General features: G+C 34.7%; 2 protein-coding genes across 2 annotated transcripts in view; both read left to right on the top strand.

Moving 5' to 3' along the window:
- The window catches only part of LOC148950223 (uncharacterized), a 101,444-nt gene that overhangs the window by 34,307 nt on the left and 43,035 nt on the right, over positions 1-24,102 (top strand). The window lies entirely within an intron of this gene.
- LOC148950224 (histone-lysine N-methyltransferase SMYD3-like) overlaps positions 1-24,102 on the top strand; it is a 39,089-nt gene that overhangs the window by 6,861 nt on the left and 8,126 nt on the right. The window contains exons 2-6 of the mRNA XM_089091319.1: positions 1,597-1,771; positions 3,102-3,171; positions 9,918-10,048; positions 11,301-11,471; positions 16,836-17,006. Coding sequence (XP_088947445.1) covers positions 1,597-1,771; positions 3,102-3,171; positions 9,918-10,048; positions 11,301-11,471; positions 16,836-17,006 — 718 coding nt within the window. The remainder of the gene's footprint in view (positions 1-1,596; positions 1,772-3,101; positions 3,172-9,917; positions 10,049-11,300; positions 11,472-16,835; positions 17,007-24,102) is intronic.

The following is a 24,102-nucleotide window of genomic DNA, read 5'->3' as shown; positions in this document are numbered from 1 at the left end:
TCAACGCCTCGCTCTTTACGCTAAAGTTTTTTATTTTTTTAAAAAAAAGAGTTGTGAGAAAGTCAAACTTTAGCGTAAAGAGCGAGGCGTTGAAGAGGGGACAGCCCCTTTCATATACGGAATAATTTCTGTTCGTTTTAAGTTTTAACGTCGTTCCTTACTTACAGTTAAAAAAAACTTGTTTTTTATTTAATTATTGAACGTTTTTGAATTAATGCAGGTTTTGATTTTGGCACACCGTACATGAATAATTAAAACAAAATTTGCATATTAATTGTACTTTTATTTGGTTAAATGGCTTTCTCGAAACTTGTTTAATTTTATTTACGAACGTTTTTATTAGTAATAAATATACGTAACTTACGAATTAACTTACGTAACGAACTTCTATATTCATAGATTTTTAATACGTATATTAGGGGGCTCGCCCCCTAGTCAATACTTCGCTCTTTAAGCTAAAGTTCGAATTTTGTTTCAATTTTTTTAAAATGACCCCTTAATCACAAATGCCGTTATTTAGAATAAATAGCTCTTATGAAAGTACTAAAAAAATCTTTAGCTTAAAGAGCGAGTTATTGACTAGGGGGTGAACCCAATCATATATGTAATATTTTCTATTCATTTTAAGTGTTGATGTTACTGCTTACTTTCAGTTGAAAAACTTGTTTCTTTTTAATTTAATTTCTGACCTTTTTTTAAATAATGTTGGGAAATCCGGCGCCCCCTTCATAGCAATGTTCCTTCCCCCATGAAAACTTCCTTCATGGAAATATCCTCCCACATAACCCCCGACCCACTCACCCCCCCCCACTACCAGAAAAAATCCCCCCTGAAAACGTCTGTATACTTCCCAATAACCAATAGCCTACTATATGTTAACATTGGGTAAAGTTCATAACTTTCAGCCCTCCCCCAGGGGACTTCGGGGGATTAAGTCATCCTAAAAGATATAGTTATCATATTTTCAACCATGCTGAACAAAATGGCTACCTCAAAATTTTGATCGGGTGACTTTGGGAAAAAAATAAGCGAGGGAGGGGGCCTAGTTGCCCTCCATCTTTTTCTGTCACTTAAAAAAGGGCACTAGAACTTTTAATTTCCCTTCCAATGAGCCCTCCCACGATATTCTAGGACCACTGGGTCGATACGATCCCCCCTGGAAAAAACAACAACAAATAAACATGCATCCGTGATCTTTCTTCTGGCAAAAAATGCAAAATTCCACATTCTTGTAGATAGGAGTTTGAAACCTCTACAGTAGGGTTCTCTGATACGCTGAATATGATGGTGGAATTTTCATTAAGGTCTTATAACTTTTAGGGGATCTTTCCCCCTTTTTTCGAAAATCAGCCAAATTTTCTCAGGCGCGTAACTTCTGATGCTTAGGATTAAACTTGATGAAATTTATATATTTGAAATCAGCATTAAAATTTGATTCTTTTGATGCATCTATTGGTATCAAAATACCGTTTTCTAGAGTTTCGGTTACCATTGAGCCGGTCGCTACTTACTTACAGTTCGTTACCACGAACTGTTTGATATGCACTTGTATAACCTGTACAATTTTACATCATACATTATTAATTCTAATTTCAGGCCAACAAAGGTTTTTAGATGTAGTGGCTGTAAGTACATCTATTATTGTGATCGATCATGTCAAGGACAGGCATGGAAGACCCACAAAGATGAGTGCCCTTGTCTGAAACAAGTACAGCCTTGTGAAGTCTCAGACACAGTTAGACTATTGGGCAGGATTTTGTTCAAATTTAAGGTAACTGTTTGTTGTGTTTGTATTCAATTTTTTTGGAAAAATAGTATTTCGTTATGGTGTTCTTCCTAACTAAACATTAGGAGCTGCCAAATAATCCAGGGAACAGCTGGATTCAACCATTGTTTTCTAATAGTGTATATCCTATTGAACTGGATGATTACTGATGTAAATGGTTTCAAACTACAAATAGGTTCAAGTAGTGAAAAATGATAGCCTACAAAAAAAAACTGAATGAACAAACTTAAGTTGTATTCTTAAGTCCTTAACATGCTTTTGCTAAAGTCCTTAATATGTTTTCTTTTATTTATTCATTTATTTCTTGGTCATTTTCAAGAGTTATATTGTTGAGTTCAATGCAGCCAACAATTACGAGCTCACCTCTCTGTTGGGGGCGTATTTTTTTGTTATTATGTTGTATTGTATTGAGTTAAAAAATGAATTCGTCTATTCATTCCCTCCTTTATAATTCACTCCATGCACCGGAATATCCGCGTATGTTACATAGTGCATGATACCACGGCACATGTTAATGATTCACTAGTAACAATACAAATTGTTATATTTCGAATTTCTAAGGAATCATTGAGCAGAAACTTCAACTCTGTGTCAGGAAACAAAATCCACTATTTCTGTTTTCTCATCCTTAGACTCCCAAAATGTCACCAGTGAGCTTTTAAAGTTCAGGCTGGTATAACACAATATATTGTAATTGCAAGAACGGCGTCTTTAATCTCAAGTCTACTAATAAATGTAAGGAAGATGTTTTGAGATAAGCATCATATCTGTAGAAATGATTCCAAAATCAGACTATGAAGCATGCTAGTTAAGTTTGATACGGCGAATGAAAATTTTGAGTTTAAATGCCAGTTTATGTTTGCATTCTTTTCTGTTTTCTTTCTGCAGCTTGAAAATAACGGAACATAAATTATTGTGTTGATTAATTAGGGCAAATTCAAGTTGAGACCTCTAGCAATTTCTTGAAACATCAAACTTGTACCATAAAGAATTTCAGTAATATATATGATCGGTGAACAAAACTGCTGTAATTGATAAATTACAGGTTAAAACAAAACTGTACAAAAATTTGCTTTCAATAGAATTGATTTTTCTTTGGAGGGGGGGGGAGGGAGGGTGGATGAAGTGCCGTAAAATTTAATTTTCTTGTGACTTTCCTGAAAGTTTGATGAATCTCATATTTAAGTTAACAAAGATCAGGATTTCAGCAGAGGTCTACACATTCTTGAATCCTGCTGGGTTCAACTATGGGTTATAGTAATAGAATATGGGTTATAGCCATAGTCTATTATCATTAACTGGATTTTTTATTTAGCGTAATGGGGACATGGAGGAGAGTCGTATATCGAATACAAGATCAAGACGATTCAAAGATCTTATGTCTCGTAAGTGTTCATTTTCTTTATTAATAATAATTTTTTCAAATTTATATCCATGGTGCTTGAAACACTAGGGAAACATGAGTTACACAAATGTCAAAACTAGGCTCGAAAAGGTATGACTAAAAAAATATGCACTAATTACACCATGATTGAAAGTGATATATAAGCCAGTGAGGTGCCAAATTTATCAAATCCACCTTTTGTTTAATTATCATCACACATTTTTATGCTCTAAAGTTTATGATTTTCTGACTTTTCTTTTTGCTTAATTTGTTTAAATATAAGTAAAAACTGCTAGGCGATAGAGGGTTTTTTGACGGTAGAGAGATTTGAGGAATATTGAGGGGAAAGTTGAACTAAATCGAAACCTACTATGTGCATACAGATTGTCAAAAGGGAGTATCTTTGGAACAGCTTATCGTATCAAGCTGAAACTTCCAGGGCATCATGAGGGGATTTTCAATTGACCAAAAGACAATATATTCATGCTACAACTGCCGCTAATACTAGTGTTACTACTACTACTAATTCAACACTGCTAATACTGCTCCTACTAATTTTACTACTACAATACTAGTACTACTAAGGCTAAGGGTATGAAGGTGAAAATTTAACAGCATTTTGAGGTGAAACTTGAATTGAATTAAAACACACTATGTGCATGCAGGTTGTTAAAAGGGCGTATCTTAGGAATGGCTTAGGGATTAGGCTGGAACTTTCTGGGAATGCTTTGGGAGAAGATTAATTGACCAAAAAGGCAACATGTGCATGCTACTTTTAATATTAATACCACTACTGCTACTACTACTACTCCAACTACTACTTCTATTGCAGCTACTACTAAGGTTAAGAGTATTAAGGTGAAAATTTCACGAATTACTGAGGGGCAAGTTGAAGCAAATTAGAACACGCTATAGACATATAGTTTATCAAAAGGGCAAATTGGCAATATCATAGGAACGACTTATAGTATTAAGTTTAAACTTCCGGGGCTGGATGAAGGGGATATTCAACTGATCAAAAGGAAATATGTGTGTACTACTTCTGCTACTACTGTTAGTACTACTACTAATCCTACTGTTACTATTACTACTAGTACTTCTACGATTACTGCTGTGACTACCACAACAACTAAGGCTAAAGGTATGAAGGTGAAAATTTCTGGGAATATTGAGGGGGGAAGTTGAATTGAATCAAAATAGATTTTGTGCATGAAGGTCACTGTATAAAGATAATTAGCAGTAGGTTCACCGCAGATGATTTCTGGCTCTTCATTCTCGGTGCAAACAAACAACTCCTCCCACATACTCTTTCAATAGCGCATATAAACAGCTCTTCTTATTTGATCTGCCATCAGCGGTCCAATTACCCTGGAACACGTATTTTGGCAGAAACTTTTCTCAAAATGCCTTTGAAACCAACTCGAGACTTCGAAACCTACTTGTAATTCCTAAAAACATCTACTAATAACATTGCACTAGTAGTTACCGATTTTCCTGTATGTATTGGAATAAATTAATTTAAAATTAGTTTCTTTAAAATTTGGTGTTCCAACGTTGAAGCCAAGTTTCGCGTTCAAGAAAAATCTGACTCGTCTACCCGTGAAAAGATCTAATGTCGCTTATGTTTTTACGTTCTCCAGAGCACTCGCACCTCGGTTTGGGTTTTTATAATGGGTGAGATAGGGGACGATCATACTATCTAATATTTATATACTGTGATGCAGGTTGTCAAAAGGGCTTATCATCAGTATCGTAGGAACAGCTTGGAGTACGAAGTTTCGAAGGATGATCTCTCTGTCGCACTTACAATTCGGAGTTAATGTACTACTTAGATATTTGAGTTCGCTGACTTCTTCGATTTCCGTGTCCCCAAGCTTAAGAACTCTAACTAGCAAAGTGATAACGTCATCTGACCTTGCTTTGGTCTTGTTAACATCAATCTGTAGGGAAGCTTTTGAAGATAGCTCCTTAATTTTTTGTTGCACATCTTCTGTGAAATTAGCAGCAAGAACTATGTCGTTGGCAAACTCGCAGTCATAAAGTTTTCTGTGAGGGTTCAGCTGTACCCCACCGCAAAGATTGCAAGGAACCAGGACGAAGTCGATGATTATGGCAAATAAGATTGGGGATAGGAGGCATCCTTGCCTCACGCCAGATTCAACTGCAAACCATTCTGTCTGTGCCTTTTTAGTCTGTACGGCGCACAACTGCTCTTCGTACAGGGCTTTGATTATCTTTACAACTGTGCCAAGGATTCCCTAAATCCAAAGAATTTTACACTTTGCTCTACGATGGACTGAATCAAAAACTTTCAGAAAGTTTATGAAAGCCAAGATGATCTGTACCTGTCATTCAGTTGATTCTTCAAGCTGTACCTGAAGGGTTAAGATAAGGTCGCAACAGTACCGACTTGGCCGAAAACAATGTTACTCATCTCTTAGCACAGAATCTACTTGTCCTTGAGTTATATTTAGTATTATTAGGCAGCTAACCTTACTTCCAATGGTCTGGAGTGTTATTCCTCTCCGGTTATTGCATACTGATTTTTTCCTTTCTTGAAAAGTTTGACAACTATGCCTTTTTTCCATTCAGTTGGAATAGCCTCAACACTCCATATATTCGTAAGTAGATTAAAAAGTAGTTTTTGATAACCTTTCTGCCATAGAAAGGCCACTAAAAGGTTCCCTTTTTGCGTGGGATTTCCTCGCTCCCTCACCATTAGCAAGGACCAATCCGGAAGTTTTCACCCGCTTTTTTCCAGAAAACATAAATGATAATTTTCGCTGTTGGTAGTCCCAAATTCAAGAATGCGTATCTCTGATAAAGCAACAATGTTGATATGGTTCAAAGCTCTGTCAGGCTGTGTTTCTCGATTAAAAGTTCTCATGTTCCAGAATCCGATTAGGAAAGAGTCTTTCGTCGTCAAAAATCGTGTCCCGGGGCTCGGAGTATTGGTTATCATTAGGTCAGTCCGATTTCCAAGGTTATCCATTGCTAATTCCATAAAACCTAGGAATTTATCGTGACTGGTTATTAGCAAGTCGACCAACCCTCACCCCTTTACATGGACTTGGGACTGTCATTTGTTGTCCTAGAGAGCCACCAGGTACTCCCGGTAACCTCCCTGGTTGAAACTTTTAGGGCATGTTGAGGGGGATGTTGAACTAACCAAAAGACACTATGTGCATGTTACCACTATTGCTACTAGACCTACTGCTGTGACTACTACTTCTACTGAGACTAAGGGTATTAAAGTGAAACTTTCAGGGAATGTTTAGGAGGCTATTAAAAGGCGTAACAGCTATATCCCAGGAACAGCTTAGAGTATTAAGTTGAAACCTTCAGTATGTGGTGAGGGGGGAGGGGCGGTTAAACCAACTAAAAGGAACTGTATGCATACTACTACTCCTGCTGTTACTAATAACGCTACTACTAAGGCTAAGGGTATAAAAGAAAAATTTTTAGGAAATGTTGAGGGTATATCGAATTAAATTGAAACAAGCTATGAGTGTGCAGGCTGTCAAAACGTCATATCAGCAGTATCTCAAGACCTGCTTAGAATACTAGGTTGAAAATTTTATGGCATGTTGAAGGGTATGTTGAACTAATAAAAATGTACTATGCGCTTGCCACTACTAGTTGTAGTAACAGTACTTCTACTGTTAGTGCTTCTGTTACTAAGGCTAATGGTATGAATGTGGAACTTTCAGAGATTGTTGAAGGGAATGTTGGGCTAAATCAAGATACATTATGTAGATGCAGGAAGGTTATCAAAAGGACGTATCAGCAATATCTCAGAAATGGCTCAAAGCATATAGCTGTAACTGTCAGGAAGTGAATTCTGAACTAGACCAAAAAGGCACAATGTGAATACTATTAATGCCTACTACTATTACTACTACTGCTATCATTAGTACTACTTAAATGCTCCTACTATTACTTCTGCTGCTATGACTGATACTATTCGGCTGTGATAATTAAGAGGGCGACACATGCCATTTTGGTTGAAAATGATTTATAAATGTGTCGTAAGTAAACTCATCACAAGGAATCGAATGGCACAGTCAGAATTGTCCTTTCTTACATCGTTACCAAGATAAAAAAGAGACATACGCTGGTTTTGATAGAAGAGGATTATCTTATGAAGCTATAGTGGCATTTGTCTTCTTTTTTGTCAAGAAAAAGGGAGAAAAACGCCAATAATGGATTAATTTTATACTTGCTCAGAATACTTTTGACAGAAGAGGATAGGAGTTATCTATAGGAAACAAGGACGCGCAATAAAGAACATAAAGCTCATAAAAGGTTAGCTTTATCCCCATTAATCTTATCCTTTAGAATGACCACAACCGACAAGCTTTTTCTCCTTTTTTGGCTCTCCTGAAAAGTTACAAAAATGGTGCATCTCACACTTTTAATTATCACAGCCGTATTGCTAATTTAATGGTATTAGTTAAACGTTCAGAGAACGATGAGGGTAGTGTTGAACTGGATCAAAACACGCCATTTACATGTGGATTATCAAAGAAATGTATTAGCAATATCTCGGCAACAGCATAGGGTGTTAAGCTGAAACTCAGGGCTACCAATATTACTACCAATTTTGCCACTGCTTCTACTATCAAACTAAATCAAAATAGCTTAAGTGCATCTGGGTTGTGAAATAGATCAGGTTGTCAAGATTTCCAGGTAGGATTTCTTGGGGCTAAAAATGGTTAAAAAGTAGAAACTTTCACGGAAAGTTTCTATTGTTTTAAAGCTAAATCAAAACGCACAATCAGTATGCTGGTTGTCAATAAGACGTCTCACCAATATCTCAAGAACGACTGAGGGTATGAAGTTGAAACTGTTACGGTTACTGCTTTTACTAATTCTGCTCTTACTATTGAACTAAATTAAAAGGGAATAAGTACATCTAGGTTGTCAAAATAGCATAGATACAATGTCTTAGAAACAGAATAGGATATGAAGCTTTATTTTTCAGGGAAAGTTGAGGTGTAAAACTAAATCAAAAGAAACTATGTGTGTCTAGATTTTCGAAAGGGCGTATACTATTAAGAATTATTGAAAAATTTTGTCCAACATATACATAGCCTAGTAAGCCAAAATATGGATTTTTATAGAGAAAAGAAGAAAAGACTTAAAATATTCTTCTTGAACAAACGAACAAAAGCTAATTTAAAAAAAACTCTTTCCATAAAAGAAGTTTTTCAAAGAAAAGTAAAGAGCTACATTTAACCAGAGATGAGCAGAAATAAAGTCAAAGAATTTTCCAAGCATAAAACTACCATAGATGAACATCAAGAAATAAGTGAAACCCAAAACAAACAGAAATCATGGGCAGCGTGATAGCGCTGCCTAAGTAAAGAGCGATGTGGGCACAATGTATTGTTTATTTATTTATTATTAATTTTTTTTTTTTTTAGATCAGGACACTTCGTATCGATGGAGTTGTCTTAGAAACTTCGAAAAACGCTTATTCGATTGGAAATTGAAAGGGCTTGTGCCCTTTTTAATAGTCAAAAGTGATTGGTTGGTAACTAACCACCCTCCCACATTCATCATTCCCCCAAAAAACATCCAATCAAAATTTAGACATAGCCATTTTGTTCAACGCAGTTGAAAGATCCGGAAATTATGTCTTTGAGGATGAACCCCCCTCCACCCTCAGGTTGTCAGTTATGTCCTGGGGGCATTTAAGGTTTATATAGAAGGGGTAATCGTATAAACTTCGGAGTAGGCTCATTGGATTGGTAATCACAAGTTCTAGTATCCTTTTTAAGATTCAGAGTGATCGGAGGGTGGATACCCCCCCTCCCCCAACATACACCTCGTGTTTTCCCGAAATGCATCTGAATGAAATTTTGAGATGGTCATTTGTTGTCGTAGAAATTTCTAAATAGGCTCATTCGATTGGAAATTGAAGGAGCTAGTGCCTATTTCTATAGTCGAAAGTGATTAGAAGGCAACTAACCCTTCTCCCACGCCCACCATTTCCCCAAACACGTCCAATCAAAATTTTGAGATAGCCATTTTATTCAGCTTAGTTAAAAGGTCTGGAAATTATGTATTTGAGTATGACCCCCCACCCACCACAGCCCTCAGGGCAAGGGTTGTAAGTGATGCCCTGGGGGCATAAACATTTTTTATAGAAAGGGTGGTTGTATAAACTTCGGAGGAGGCTCATTGGATTGGTAATCAGAAGCTCTAGTTCTCTTTTTAAGAATCAAAGTGAGCGGGGGCCCCCGACCCCCCCCCCTCCTGCGTTGTATTTCCCACAATTGAATCCGATAAAAATTTTGAGATAGCCATTTGTTCAAAAATAATCCAAAGATCATATAATAAGGCCTTAGGGGTCAACAGAGAAAATCTAAACATAGGAATTGGATGGTCTTTTATACTATTTTGGGGTTAAATGGGCTCTGTAGTTAAAAAAAAAGAGTTAATACTGACAGTTTTGTTATTCACCTGTTAACAATGGAAAATTTTTAATTAGAGCTGTATTCTACTGGTTTGCTAAGAATACACTGACCTTGTTGTAACAAGGTTATTTTTTATTTGGTTTATTTTTGGATAATAATTTTTTATTTATCTTATTCGGTTTAATTATATGGAAAGCGTCGGATGATTTGCCCCTAACCACGCATTGCATTCCTGGCCGAAGGCAGAGGATCAAGAGATCGGTACCTGCGCTACGCAGGCCATTATTCAGCATACGAATTCTTTTATTTTTTTTTATTATTTTAGACTATAAAGATTTGAAAAACGATCAAGATAGGATGATCCACTTCGTTGCAACGTATGAGATGCTGAAAAAATTTATTGGTTCAGAGATGTCCCTGCCAAATGAATCAGACATGCTTGGAATCTATGGAAGGGTGGGTTTCTCTCTCTTCTTTTTTCCCTTTGTCTCTTGCCCTCTCTATCTGCCCTCTTCTTGTCTATCGTGTGTCTTTAAGGTTTTTGCCTCTCTCTGGTGGTTCCAGGATTGCTAATGTATTATTTTTTAAGCGGTTCATAATTATGGTCATGTAATCTCTTCTACTTCTCTTTTCGTTTTTACTGTAGCGATTTGAAAAGGCAATTAGTTATGGTTTTACGAAACCATTAAATAAGAAATAAATAAAGCAAAAATCGAATAATATTTGTAAAAGATCTACGCTTAGAACAGTGGCGGGCGACGATTCCATTTTCTAGTTGTCGGCAGTCTAGAATTTAAACTGCGGTGTAGTCAGTGGCGGTTCTGGCCTCTCTTGTGTCAGGGGACAAATATTGGTTAGTGCCTACCCCCCCCCCCCCTGTCTCCCAAAAATTTTATCTATTAAAAAAATTGTGAATTATTAAAAAAATTTGAATACAGAATGTCACAAAAAACATTAAAATTAATTAAATTCTGTGTACTTTTTTGTATTTTTGAGGAATGGTCATGAAGATATGGGAAAAATGAAAATTTTGGATTCAATTTGCTTATACTTACTGCTAACTATGCCTTCTATTTTATTTTAAAAAAAGAGGGCATCTTATTTCAAAAATTTAAATTTTTGAAATAAAATTGCAAAAATTGTAGTTTTTTTTACAATTTAGATAATATTTAGATAACAATTTAAATAATTTAACCGTTAGATAATATATTAAAATTTTATGCCCCTAAAATTTCTGACCTAGGGGCAATTGGCCCCTACGTTCCCCCTAAAACCACCTCTGGGTGTTATACGGTCATGAATTTAAATTGCAGTTTTAGGGATTGGTGCAGTGCATAATTTTTTTTCTTTTTTTTTAGGAAAAATTCTATCATTACGAAAACTTGAAAGTAGGTTAGAAAATAAGTGTACAGATCGACCGCTTCCAAACTGAAGTTTTGATACCGTACTGCAAGTGTTTCAGTAATGTTTTATTACAGTCAAGGTTGTTATAGATTTGTGTTTCTACTGTATGTTGTTTTTTTTTTTTTTTTTTTTTTGAAATATTGGCTAAGCAGTGAGAGAGCTGCTAGAAGATAAAACTGCATTTTATTGGTTGATTTTAATCATGAGGTAGCTAAAATAGGAAAGAAAAAAAACCAGCTAAGTTGTTACTTCAATCAATAATTCTATAAAAAGAAGTATTCTTACGTGTTTCTCTGAATTTTAGGTTTCGGTTAATTCTTTTAATATCGTGGATATTGAATATAGAACTCTAGGTGTTGGAGTTTACTTAGCGGCTTCTATTTTCGACCATTCTTGCACACCGAACGCTGTTCCTGTTTTCAATGGAATATCTTTAAAAATCATTGCGCTTGAAGACATTGAATGTATTGACAAAGTAAGTTCTTTTTTCCCTTGTCTTCAAGGTGATGAGGTTCACAGTCTATTAGAAAAGAGCCAACTGCTCCAGATTCTTGGTTGGAAGGACTTTAAACTTAGGGGAAAACTACTACCTGAAACGTTATATATTTTAAGCATTGTCATCTTTTTCAAAAGAAACATAAATACATATTTTGATTTTATATCTTTTGTTTTTTTTAGTGTCTTTGTGTTTTTTTTTTTTTTTTTTCCTGTATATCTTAAATTTTCCTGTACCATTGCTTGGGCTTATTAATATATATAGATCTTTAGCTTTAGTGTTACGATAGTGGCGGTTCTGGGTTCTCTTGCGCCCGGAGCAAAGTCTCGATTAGCGCCCCCTCGCGATATCATGCGAAATTTTCTAGCCAAACAAAATTTTCGTTTATTGAGAGAATTACTTTAAATTTTTAATATTTTTTTAATTATTTTAATTTATTATTAAAAATTATTTAATTATTACTGTTTGGTTATTCTTATTCAATTATAATAATTGAATAACCACAACTGTTAACAAAAACCCATTCACTTTCAATCCCAATTTCTAAGAACTAATTTCAACCTATCCTCTGTAACTAGGAACCTGCTTGTGTCGAAACAAACTCTAAATTCGAAAAATATCAAGGAAAGAGAAAAAATACATAACAAGCTACCTCAAAATATTGTTATAAATGTCTTGATAATTTTTATTATACTTATTTAAAAGTTGATTAAATTGAAAGCTAAGTTTTTTAAATTGCCAAGCAAGTTTATTGGCGGAAAAATCTCTAACGATTAATTTATGGCTAAGTGTTTGACATCTACTTTTAGAATCAATGTACTTAGTACAAATTCTCGCATATCTAAACAGTTGGGAAAAATACGATGAATTTGTTATATTTGAATGTGTATTACTTTTAGGAAATGAGAAATTGACTATTTCAAAATTTAAATCATCTGTTTTATTATATATTTTAAAAACTAATGTATTATTAGGTGTAACATTAATATCTAAATCTAGAAAATGGTCATAATTGGCTTTCCCATTGGTGGGTTCCATATTTAACTCTGGTGGGTAAATCGTATTCGATATCTCTAAAAACTCTGCACAATTTATCACCAGAAGGTCATCTAAATACCTTCTATTATTTGAAAGCAAATATATTATATTACTTGGGTTCTTTTTATCAATCATAAATTCATATTCTAAATGGCTTAAAAACAGGTCCGCTATATACGTAATGAACTAGATTTATCCCCCATAGGAATTCCAATACTTTGATTATATCAGTACTTTGATAGATTACCATTAAATTTTATAAAAGTATTAAATAGAATAAATTCTAGTAAATCATATCTAAGCTATAACCTATTGAACTAATTGTACTGTTAAAGAAATTAGTCCATCTAGCCTTCTTATTATACGTATCAATTTCTTAGAAAAGCCAAATTAGACAAAAGTAAAGCCTTCTTAATAATCTTTTTTAAATTTACAAATACTAAATTAATTGGTAGATTTGTGTATAATGTAGTGAAATCAAATGAGTCCACTCTTTTGGCTGAAACTAAAGCTAGAGAATCTATTACTTGCAGTGACGCTCCAATATGGATTAAAATTAGAAAATTTTTTTAATTCCCCAGCAATATGACTTAAATTTATTTTTAATTTCCCCTAAAATACACGACAGGTCAGTCGCCGCAGTGCTGGTAGTGCATCTGGCTGCACCCGCAATAAAGCGTGGTTTCGGGGGATTCTTATGAAATTTGCCGTCGAATATAAAAAAGGGAAGTTTTTATCATTAACATTAATATTAAATTTTTTAAAAAGTATATCTTCTATTCCGTTCAATAAACTATTATTAACATCTTGAATCTTTTCATATGTATTCGTTGTACTTAGCTCCTTTGATCGTCTTTTTTTAATTTTTAATATTGACTCATTTTCAAGGAATTTGTTTGTCTTTTATGACAGTTTAGTAAATTCTGGTTTAGTAAAGCAGTTTCCATGTACCTTCGGTCAGTTTTTTTGCGTAAGGCAAAATAATATGTAGTCAATTTCTGTACTGTTATTAACTTCTATATAAGATTATATGGAGAAACTAAATTATCACATAATTTTTTAAATTACTATTTCATGGTTCTAAACTTTGGGTGAGAGTGCCGAATTGTCTCTTAATTGGAAAGCAAAATATAAAAAGAGAAGAAAAACGACATCTTATTGCCCATTCAGACGCGTAGAGAAATACCGATCGGTATGAAAGGATATATACATATACATTCCGTATCTTGCAAGGACGCATTCCTTCAATTTGTCATTTGGCACTTCTTTGCTATATTAGTTTTGTTTGAATGTGAGGGTTTGTCCTTTTCTTCTCTTTTTCTATTCTATTTGGTTCTTCTTAAAGTATGTTTTATTTCCGTTTCTTTTGCTTTGCCTTTGAAAATACTTTTGAGTCGGGTCATTGAAATTTCTGGACTAAAGCAAGCACTTTTATTTCACTATCTTTATTAAATTTCCATCTCGTTTTTTTTTATTGTTTGCTATGTAGTCCTTTAAAGAAGGCATGAAATAGACGTTACCTATAGCTGAACCTCTTTGAAACAGATTTTCCCCTTAAATCAATCTCTTGGGGACAGTTCTAACCAGCTTCAAGCCAAGATCAGATTAACGTGAAGTAATTTGTATACGTGGCTGAATAAATACATTTCGAACGCTTGTTCCTAAGAAATTTCAATTTTCTCTCTTCTGTCGACTATAACTTGATGTTTTCAGGTTTTATATCATCACCAGACATAACAAGGCCATAGGCAGTGCCAATCAATTCAACTTGTTTTCAGGGTTCTGTGCCAAGGCACTGAATTGACTCTCAACTTCGCACGTTCCTTAGAATACTCCGAAATTCTTAATACCATTGATTACTGAAAACAATTTGCCTGCCAAATACTAAATTTTATTGTTAAATGCCAAATGTTTTATTGTTAAATCATCTTAAATGCAAGATGAAGTTTATACTAAAGGGTAGTTAAATATATTATCCGTAGTGAAGTACATAATGTCATGATCAAAACGAAAGGGCGTATTAATTGTATGGTATAAGGAAAATAAGCTTTTCGTCAAAACAGTTTTTTCTGCAGCTGTTTATATCGGAAAAATCTGTGGAATTTAGTGTATGCAACTGAATAAATTTAGTTTTATTCTATTTTCTTTAGTAACGGTAACAAAATCTTCTTTCTAATATTTCTCATAATGGAAGGGAGTCCCGAAAGCGTCGATTGAACCATTCATTGACCAAATCAAAGAAACTCCACAAGCTATGGATAACAATGAAAACGAATATACATTTCTGTCTTTGATTCTAATATACTAATCATTTGGGAGTAAATCTCAGTGCATCAAGTTTTTCAACTCAAAAAATGTAAAGGCCAACATGAACTACTGCATGCTACTGTGCAACCAGTAGGTGCAGTGCTCTGCAGCTTCTTAATCAATCCTCCGCAACTGTGTATCAATGCAATGTTATTCGCCTAATTTATGGCCAGTCTCTTCTACGTCGAATAAACTAAATATAATTCTGCATATTTGGCCGTTGGACAAAAAACTAAGAAAATGAATAGTCGAAAAAAAAAAAGAAACCAGACGGTAGCTTTTTTCAGCCATTGAAACAGAATCAAAAGACAAAGCATTCTTCTCTTTGTTTCCTTAGTTTTTTGTTGAACGTCATGTATAATCTATGTAGTCTCAGACCGTATTTATATCCGACTATAAATAACAAATCCTTTTTTTGGATTTGTAAAAAAAAAACATTTTTAAAACGTTTTTAGAAGGAGAAAAAGGTATTAGAAACATCCTTTTGGACTTGATGACTTGAAAATGCCAACCAATCCAGAAAATTTTCCACTTTTACAATTTTGTTGTGAACACAGTCATTCAATCTTGATAGCAAGTAAAATGCTTCTACAGCTCAACATTCTCATTTTTATTAGTCATTGCTACTGCGTTGTTTGAAATATCTGTAGAGTAGAGAAACCTGCTGTATTTCATATTTATATTGACAGTTATCTGAGTTGAAACGCTGGAAGCTCTGAGATTTGCCACCAATTGTTCGGTGTATTTTAGCCAAAGCATCCTCTTGGTATCTTCTTTGTCATGATTACCCGTAGCTGGTTTTATGTTTCCATGATTTGGTCATTTAATGGCTCAGTTGACGCCTTTAGGACTCCTTTCTGTCACTCCGTAACCGGACTCCGTAATTTTTAGTTGTTGTAGTCGTCTGTGTTAAAACGAATCCGAAATTTTGCAAATTCGATGATTTCAAATTACGTAAATAAAATAATAAATAAACAAAAAAAGATTTGCGTAGTTATAGTTATTTTTTTGGCACCTGCAATTCTTATTTTAAGAGCATCTACAAATTCTTATTTCGGTAACACGGTTAAAGATCTAAAAATGGCAAATCCAATTCTAAATCTAGTTCTGCAGAAAAAAAATCCGTCGTCAAAGATGGAAAATATTCCCATTCAAAGAAGAAAAAATATTTCTTATTCTACAAGAAAACGATCGTGTACGATGAGCTTTGAATTGGTATAAATCGGGAAAGGAGAGCCTAAACGTTTCTAGGACTTCTCCGGTGGTTTCTAGAAAGACTGGCTTTAACCCCCCTGAAATAATAGTTGGAATTTTCCGAGTCCAGATCATTCATGCAAGGAGTGAGGGGTTGTGCCCTCAGATTTTAGTCAAATATCTGGTCAAAAAGAAAGAAATTTTTAATTTCCATATGTGAAGATATCACGAAAAAATATTTAATATTACCACGGCTAGTTGTTGGGTTCGCGGGAAGTCATGCTTCGACATTGAATATTGTCTACATCGACCCTTAGGCATGTAACGTCTTGGGTGAAGAGCGGAGATAACGTAAACTATTCGGTCTACTATGTTGAAGGAATAATTTTTTGTACAAGCGTTTCCCATTATGTCGAATTTGATTTTGATATCTGAAACTATAAATAAATATCATATTCTATGTTTTTGCCGCATATGCAATGGCTATCTTGAAAATAAGTATCAGGAAAATATTTTAGGGATAAATTGTTTTTAAATATGATTACATATTTCTTGCTTTTTAGATGTTCATGACTGAGTGGGCTGCCTGTGGTGAGCATTTTAATTTAGCTTTGTTGTGTTCGTTCTGGCAACGAGTTCTTTTTCTTTTTTTCTTCAGCCATTCTTGTATCTATTTATTTCCGTTGTGATGTGGCTCTTTGGTAACTGTTCCTATTCTCACCCTATTTTTCTGGTTTGGATGTGATACCGAATTACTTCTTTGAATGGTATCAGATAAAGTTTTAAACCGCTAAAATAATTCAGGTTTTCATCAGCTACATTGATGTCATGAATCTAACAGCTGAAAGAAGAAAACAATTGAAATATAAGTACTTCTTCGATTGTATGTGTGAAAAATGCACAGATCCAAACAGCGACAAAGTGATGTCGTCGTTGAAGTGTTCAACTCCAAATTGTGATGCTCCAATTTTTGCAGTGAGTACTGATTATATTTTGATTCATCTATTGCAGGGGCTAAGTAGCATTTGTATTGGATAATACTAAGAAAATGTTCATTTTACATGATAAACATATAAAATTTAAACTGTCCGCTTTGTTTTTTTCATGGGAAAGTGCAAAATTTTGTTTCGAGGGAGAATGGGTGTGTGCGTTGGAGAGGGCCGAGAGACAATTTCCGGAATGTGCAACATATATTTTCATTTAGTTCTCATTTCTATAATTCTGATCTTCAGAAGATGGAAGGGGATGTCAGCCAGGGGCGGATCCAGGATTTTTTTTAGGGAGGGGGGGGGCAAAATAGGTTGATCCGATAAACTTGCGTTAGGAGCAAGTTTAATCAACGCAAACGCGTCAATTAAGTAAATTACACTACTTTAGACTATGTTAGGGGGCGCCCCCTCGCCACCCCTCTGGATCCGCCACTGATGTCAGATCTGGTCTTGTGGGTGCCTCTTGATTTTTTGGACTCAACTGGAAACGTCTGGGAAAATATAAATAGAGGCAATTCAAAGAGAAAAAAAGGAATGGGAAGCTGTTTTCTTTGTTAGTTTTGTAACAATAGTCTAGTGCAGTGTTTCCCAACCTTTTTTTTCCTTGCGAACCAAAAGAAGGTCCGAAAAAATTTGACGAACCCCTATGTAGTCGTTGATGGCAGGTAACAAAAAAAGCAATAAAATCTGATAGAATATATATTTTTCACATTGCAGGATGATTGATTATTAATCGTGAAACATTTATTTAAAACATTAATAAGACTGAAATGATGGCTATAAAAATTGAAAAAAAAGATAAATTTAACAAACTGGATCTTATGTTTTAGGATCTTTATTTAGGATCTGGATCTTTATGTTTAATATCTGACAATTTCAGTCTTAGATCAGGTTCTGCATTTAACCTGTTTCTGAATTTATCTTTCACATAAATTCATGGTGAAAATCCTTTCTCGCATAGATATGTTGTGCAAAACGGTAATAGAACTTCAATGGCTTTTTTTGACAGAAGAGGATAATCATTTTGTATACTCAGCAAGAAGTCAATCAAAGATTGATGTTTAAAACTTGCTTCTAGAGAACTGTCACAAGATAACTCTTTGATTTTTTTTCCCGGCATATTTAGAAGAGTTTCTGATCTTACGTTTCCATGAAATAAAATACGTGTCCAGTTGTTTGATATGGATGTATTGCATCTGTTGGGAAAATAGTCATCGTAAGTGAATCGAAGATAGTTCAGATGTTTACATATACTCCTTTTAATGTTTTCGTCAAGTTTAGTTGAATTTTCTGATAAAAAAAAGTGCTGACATAATTGAAACATCCATACTCATTCATCTGCAGGCATTTCACTGGTTTTGTGCAAAGTGTTTGAGTTACTAATTATTGACAAGATATCTGATAAGTGTTATACACCGGATAACCAATTCGGCTTCAAGAAAGGAGTAGGCCGCGACCATGCTCACCATTTGATTGCTAATTCACTTCTACATGCTCATGAAAACAATGAAGTATTATATTTTGCTTGGTTAGATGTATCTAGAGCTTTTGACATGGGTGTACATCCACGTATCTTATTGACTGCTTATAAGCGTGGAGTTAATATTTTTGTCATCAAATCATACGTGATATGTATAAAAAGCTAAATGCCAGAGTTAAGGTCACCATCTCACCTGGTACGGTGGAACTTACTCCTTCGATTCCAGTAAAAAAGGGTATTAGACAGGGCGCTGTTACTTCTCCGCCCCTTTTTAATAATACTGTCATTGCCCCGCAACAGAATGTTCTAACCACATTTATATTTAAAGGTACTAATTAAAAAAAAAACTTTCATAAAAATAATTTTAAAAAAAATTAAAGGCAATTTTAAACTTAAGCTCAGAAGATACAAATACCTGTTAAAATTCAAACCCAAAACGACCAGAAATTACTATTAAAGAATAAATTAAACCCAAAACGAACAGAAATTAAATAAACAATCATAGGAAAAAACATACAACAAGTAATAATATAAATGAACAAATACATCTTAAAGCTAATAATGCTTAGATTGAATATGAAAACGAAGCTTAAAACGAAAAAAAAACAAATTTTGCTATTGAAGTATAAATGAAACTTAAAACGAACAGAAATTAAATAAACAATCAATGCAATCAAACATACAATAGATATTAATGTAAATGAATAAATAACGCAGTAGGTTTTAGACTTTTACAGTGAGAGAAGGAGGCGATACCCAAACTCGTGTTTGTTGTGATTTTTGTTTGTTTCAAGCCTGATTTGCATATTCAATTTAAGTTTCACTCGTTTTAAGATTTATTTATTCATTATATATGCAAATCAAGCTTGGAACGAACAAAAATCAGTGCAAACAAGAGTTTGGGTATCGCCTCTATCTCTCACTGTAAAAGTCTAAAACCTACTGCGTCATTGGCGCTTTACTGAAAACCAACTTTATTACAAATATTTTCTTTTGTACTTAATATTGAAAATAAACATAAAAATTACCGTAAAATTTTGAACTGATGAGCTTTCAGCAATTAATATCATTATACATCAAATATTCAGTTTAATTTATTAGTTCTTTCTAAAGCTGTTCAAGACGAATATAGTTTCACTACAAACAAGAGTTTGGATAATGCCCGCTTCCTTAAATGTAAATAAAAACCAAAAGCCTATTGCGTCTTTGGGGCTTAGCTGAAAACGAATTATATTAAAAATATTTTCTTTTCCAGTTCTTACAGCATTGAAAATAAAAATAAAATTACAATGAAATAAATTCTTGAACTGATGGATCTTTCAACAATTAATATCATTATACGTCAAATATTCAATTTGATTTTGTTTATACTTTACAAGACTGTTCAAGACACATATAGTTTTCAGTAAAGCGCCAATGACGCAGTAGGTTTTAGACTTTTACAGTGAGAGAAGGAGGCGATACCCAAACTCTTGTCTGTACTGTTTTTTGTTCGTTTCAAGCTTGATTTGCATATTCAATTTAAGTTTCACTCGTTTTAAGATTTATTTATTCATTTACATTAATATCTATTGTATGTTTGTTTGCATTGATTGTTTATTTAATTTCTGTTCGTTTTAAGTTTTATTTATACTTCAATAGCAAAATATTTTTTTTCGTTTTAATCTTGATTTTCATATTCAATATAAGCATTACTAGCTTTAAGATATATTTATTAAATTATATTATTACTTGTTGTATGTTTTTGCTATGATTGTTTATTTAATTTCTGTTCGTTTTGGGTTTAATTTATTCTTTAATAGTAATTTCTGGTCGTTTTGAGTTTGAATTTTAACAGATATTTGTATCTGCTGAGCTTAAGTTTAAAATGGCCTTTACGTTTCTTTGAAAAACTTATTTTTCGGACAATTTTTTTAATTAATTTTTGTTGGTTTTTGATTGAAAAAAGTTTCACGTTTTTAAAAATTCCGTATTTCAAAATCAAACTTAAAAAAAAAAATCAAATGTTCATCGAAGTATCAAAACATGTATCAAGGTAACAATGTCAAAGTGACAAAATGGGTTTTTGTCAACCTCGGAGCTTTTATTACCTGATGTTTGAACTATTTTTAACAAAATGGCTATCTCAAAATTTTTATCGAATGGGTTTGAGGGAAAAGGGTGGGGAGGTGGGAGCTAATTGTCCTTCGGTCTCTTTTGACTCTTTAAAAGTGAATTAGAACTTTCTGTTTTCGATCAAATGAGAACTCTCTGAAGTTTATAAGAGCATCCCTTATATAAGAACCATATATACCCCCAGAGTATAACTTACAACGCCGGTCCCTGGGCCCTGGGGGGGGGAAAGGGGCGACCCCAGAGTTTTAATACCAGATGTTTGAGCTATTTTTAACAAAATGGTCAGCTTTAATTTTTATCCTTCCGATAAACCCAAAGGCGTGGTGGGCGGGAGGGGCTAGTTGCCCTCCGATCTTTTTTTACTCTGAGAAAATGAGCTAGAACTTTTAATTTTCATTCAAATGAGCCCTCTCAGAAGTCTATACGAGCAACCCCTTCATAAGAACCATATTCGGCCCCGGAACATAGCTTACAATGCCTGCCCTCCGGGCCCTGGGGGGTTGTGTCGAAACCAGGAAAATAGGAAGTGGAGAGGGAGGGGGGTAGTTGCCCTCCGATCCCTTTTGACTCTCAAAAAGTACCCTCTGATCTCTTTTGACTCTTAAAAACTGAACTAGAACTTTCAATTTCCAATCAATGAGACCTCTCTGAAGTTTATACGAGCATCCCTTCCACAACAGCTATGTATGCCCCCAGGCATAACTTACAACGCTTACTCAGGACCCTGAAGGATTATGGTCGTCCCCGAAGTTTTCGTTATAAGATATTTGAGCCATTTTGAAAAAAATGTCTCTCTTAAAGTACTTATTGGATGGGTTTGAAGTAAATAGGACGTGGAGAGTGGGGGGATTAGTTACCCTCCGATCTCTTTTGACTCTTAAAAAGAGAACGAAAGCTTTCAATTTCCAATCATATGAACCCTCTCTGAAGTTTATACGAGCATCCCTTCCGTAAAAGCTATATATGCCCCCAGAGCATTACTTACAACGCCTGCCTCCGGGCCCTAGGGGGGTTGTGTCGACCCTGGAGTTTTCATTATAGGATCTTTGAACTATTTTTAAAAATGGCTATCTCAAAGTTCTTATCGGATGGGTTTGAGAAAAAAAAGGCATGGACGGGGGGGGGTATAGTTGCCCTCCGATATCTTTTGACTCTTTAAAAGTGGTCTAAAACTTGCAATTTCTAATCAAATGAGCCCTCTCCGAAGTTTATATGAGCATACCTTTCATAAGAACCATATATGACCCCAGAGCATTACTTACAACACCTGCTCCGGGCCCTGGGGGGTTGCGTCGATACAGGAGTTTTTTTATCTGACCTTTGGACTATTTTTAACGAAACAGCCATAGGTAAAGGAGTTTTTGTTATATGATCTTTGAAATATTTTTAACAAAATGGCTACCTCAAATTTTTTATCAGATTTATTTGGGGAGAAAGGGTGTGGTGGTGGGGGGGGGGGCTAGCTGCCCACCGATAACTTTTTACTCTTAAAAAGGGCACTAGAACTCTCTATTTTCCAATCGAATGAGCCCCCTTTAAAGTTTATATGACGACCCCTTCTATATGAAGTGCCCCTGAGAAAAAAAATGGAATGTGGGGGAGACTAGCTGCCCTCCGATCACTTTTGTCTCGTAAGAAGTGAATTACAAATTTCAATTTTCCAATCAAATGAGACCTCTATGAAGTTTATACGAGTATCCCTTCCATAACAACCATATATGCCCCCAGGGCATAACTTACAACGCCTACCCCCGGGCCCTGGGGGCTGTGTCGACACCGGAGTTTTTTGTTATCTGAACTTTGAACTATTTTAAAAAAATTTCTATCTCAAAATTTTTATTTGATGCAATTAGGGCGTGAAGGGAGGGGGGGGGCTAGTTGCCCTCCGACCTCTTTTGACTCTTAAAAAGTAAACAAGAATTTTCAATTGTTCTCCAAATTTATCAGTTTCAATTGTTTCTGTTCACGAAACAGAAAGTGATATAGACCACCTACCAATTTCCTGTTCGTTTGATATCTATCTGTCACCAGATATTTCACGCGTGAATCGTAGATGGTTTACCAGGCGAAAGTGGAATAAGGCTAATTGGGCGCTCTACATTTCTACTCTTACAGCTCTTTTGTCTACTATAACAATTCCTTTTCAGCTACTTCAGGTTGGATACATTTATGCGCCTTTGATCTATCCAAGGCCTTTGACACCGTTACCCATTCCCAAGCTATTTTTTTCCGGCAGGGTGCCTTCGTTTCTCCTTTTATTTTTAAATCTTGTATATCATATGTTCTTTCTTATATCCCATCCACTTGCATTCTTAATTCCGTTATCTCTTATCTTGTTTATGTAGATGATATCCTTTTGATCAGTAGGACTAAAAAGGGGCTTTCCCTGTTTGTCTCAACAATAGCATCTAAACTTCATACCATGGGACTTTCTCTTAGTCTTTCAAAGTGCGAATATCTCTCATTTAATAGTAATAATATGACCCCTCTAGTTTGCGGATCTTTTTCTGTCCCGTCGGTTCCTTCTTTTCGGCGGCTGGGTATCAATGTTAGTAAAACACTAAAATCTTTCCGAAAGCTTGTCGTCGCTGATTCCAAGAAGAAAATTCAGTTAAGTTATTCTAAAATTGTTGCAAATCGGGGTAGATACAATAGAAAGTCCCGTGCTAAATTATATTCGTTTTTTACAGATCACTCGGTTTTGTTTCTGTCTGGAATTTACCCTATTTTTGACTAAAAAGAGATCAGATCACTTCATTCGTATTATTTCCGGTTTTCCCGCTTTCTATTGTATCTGCCTCCATGGTATAGAAATCGGAATATCATATCTGTTTACAGTCTTTCGGATATTGGATCAAGGCTTACGGAACTTGCCGGCAGACTACCCCAGTCTACATATAAGTATCTGCCAGCCCACAGTGGCCTTACTCGTTTGCTGTGTGTGTGTGTGTGTTTTTTTTTTTTTTTTAAGTGTTATTGAAGTTTTTTTTCCGCAATAGTAATTTAAATTCGTTGTATTCATTAACAGGTAATATTCAAACATTTCAAATATTGAGGTCTAAATTATTAAATGATGTTCCACTAAGTCCTGGTCCGCTGTATTGTCTTGGTCTGTCTTTTGTCATAAATATTTTTTTTTTTTGAACGTTGAACGTTTTTCTTTTCTTTGGTTACTCTGCTCTTGTGAAGTTTTTAAGTTTAATGTACTCATGTATGTAGTGTATTATCTACTTTTTTCTTTTCTCCACAATTATCATTTTTGTAAATGATGTGGGTTAAAAATGAATTATTATTATTATTAATTTCCAATCAAATAAGCCCTCTCCAAAGTTTATACGAGTATCCCTTCCATAAGATCTATATACGCCCCCAGAGCATTACTTACAACGCCTGCCTCCGGGCCCTGGGGGTTGCGTCGACACAGGAGTTTTTCTTATCTGACCTTTGAACTATTTTTAATGAAATGGCTATTTTAAAAACTTTATCG

Source organism: Artemia sp. Qi Xiang Cuo, chromosome 7, assembly GCF_049724085.1.
Source record: "Artemia sp. Qi Xiang Cuo chromosome 7, ASM4972408v1, whole genome shotgun sequence".
Lineage (NCBI taxonomy): Eukaryota > Metazoa > Arthropoda > Branchiopoda > Anostraca > Artemiidae > Artemia > Artemia sp. Qi Xiang Cuo.
Note: the sequence above shows the minus strand (reverse complement) of the source record. Positions and strands in the feature narration are given on the sequence as shown.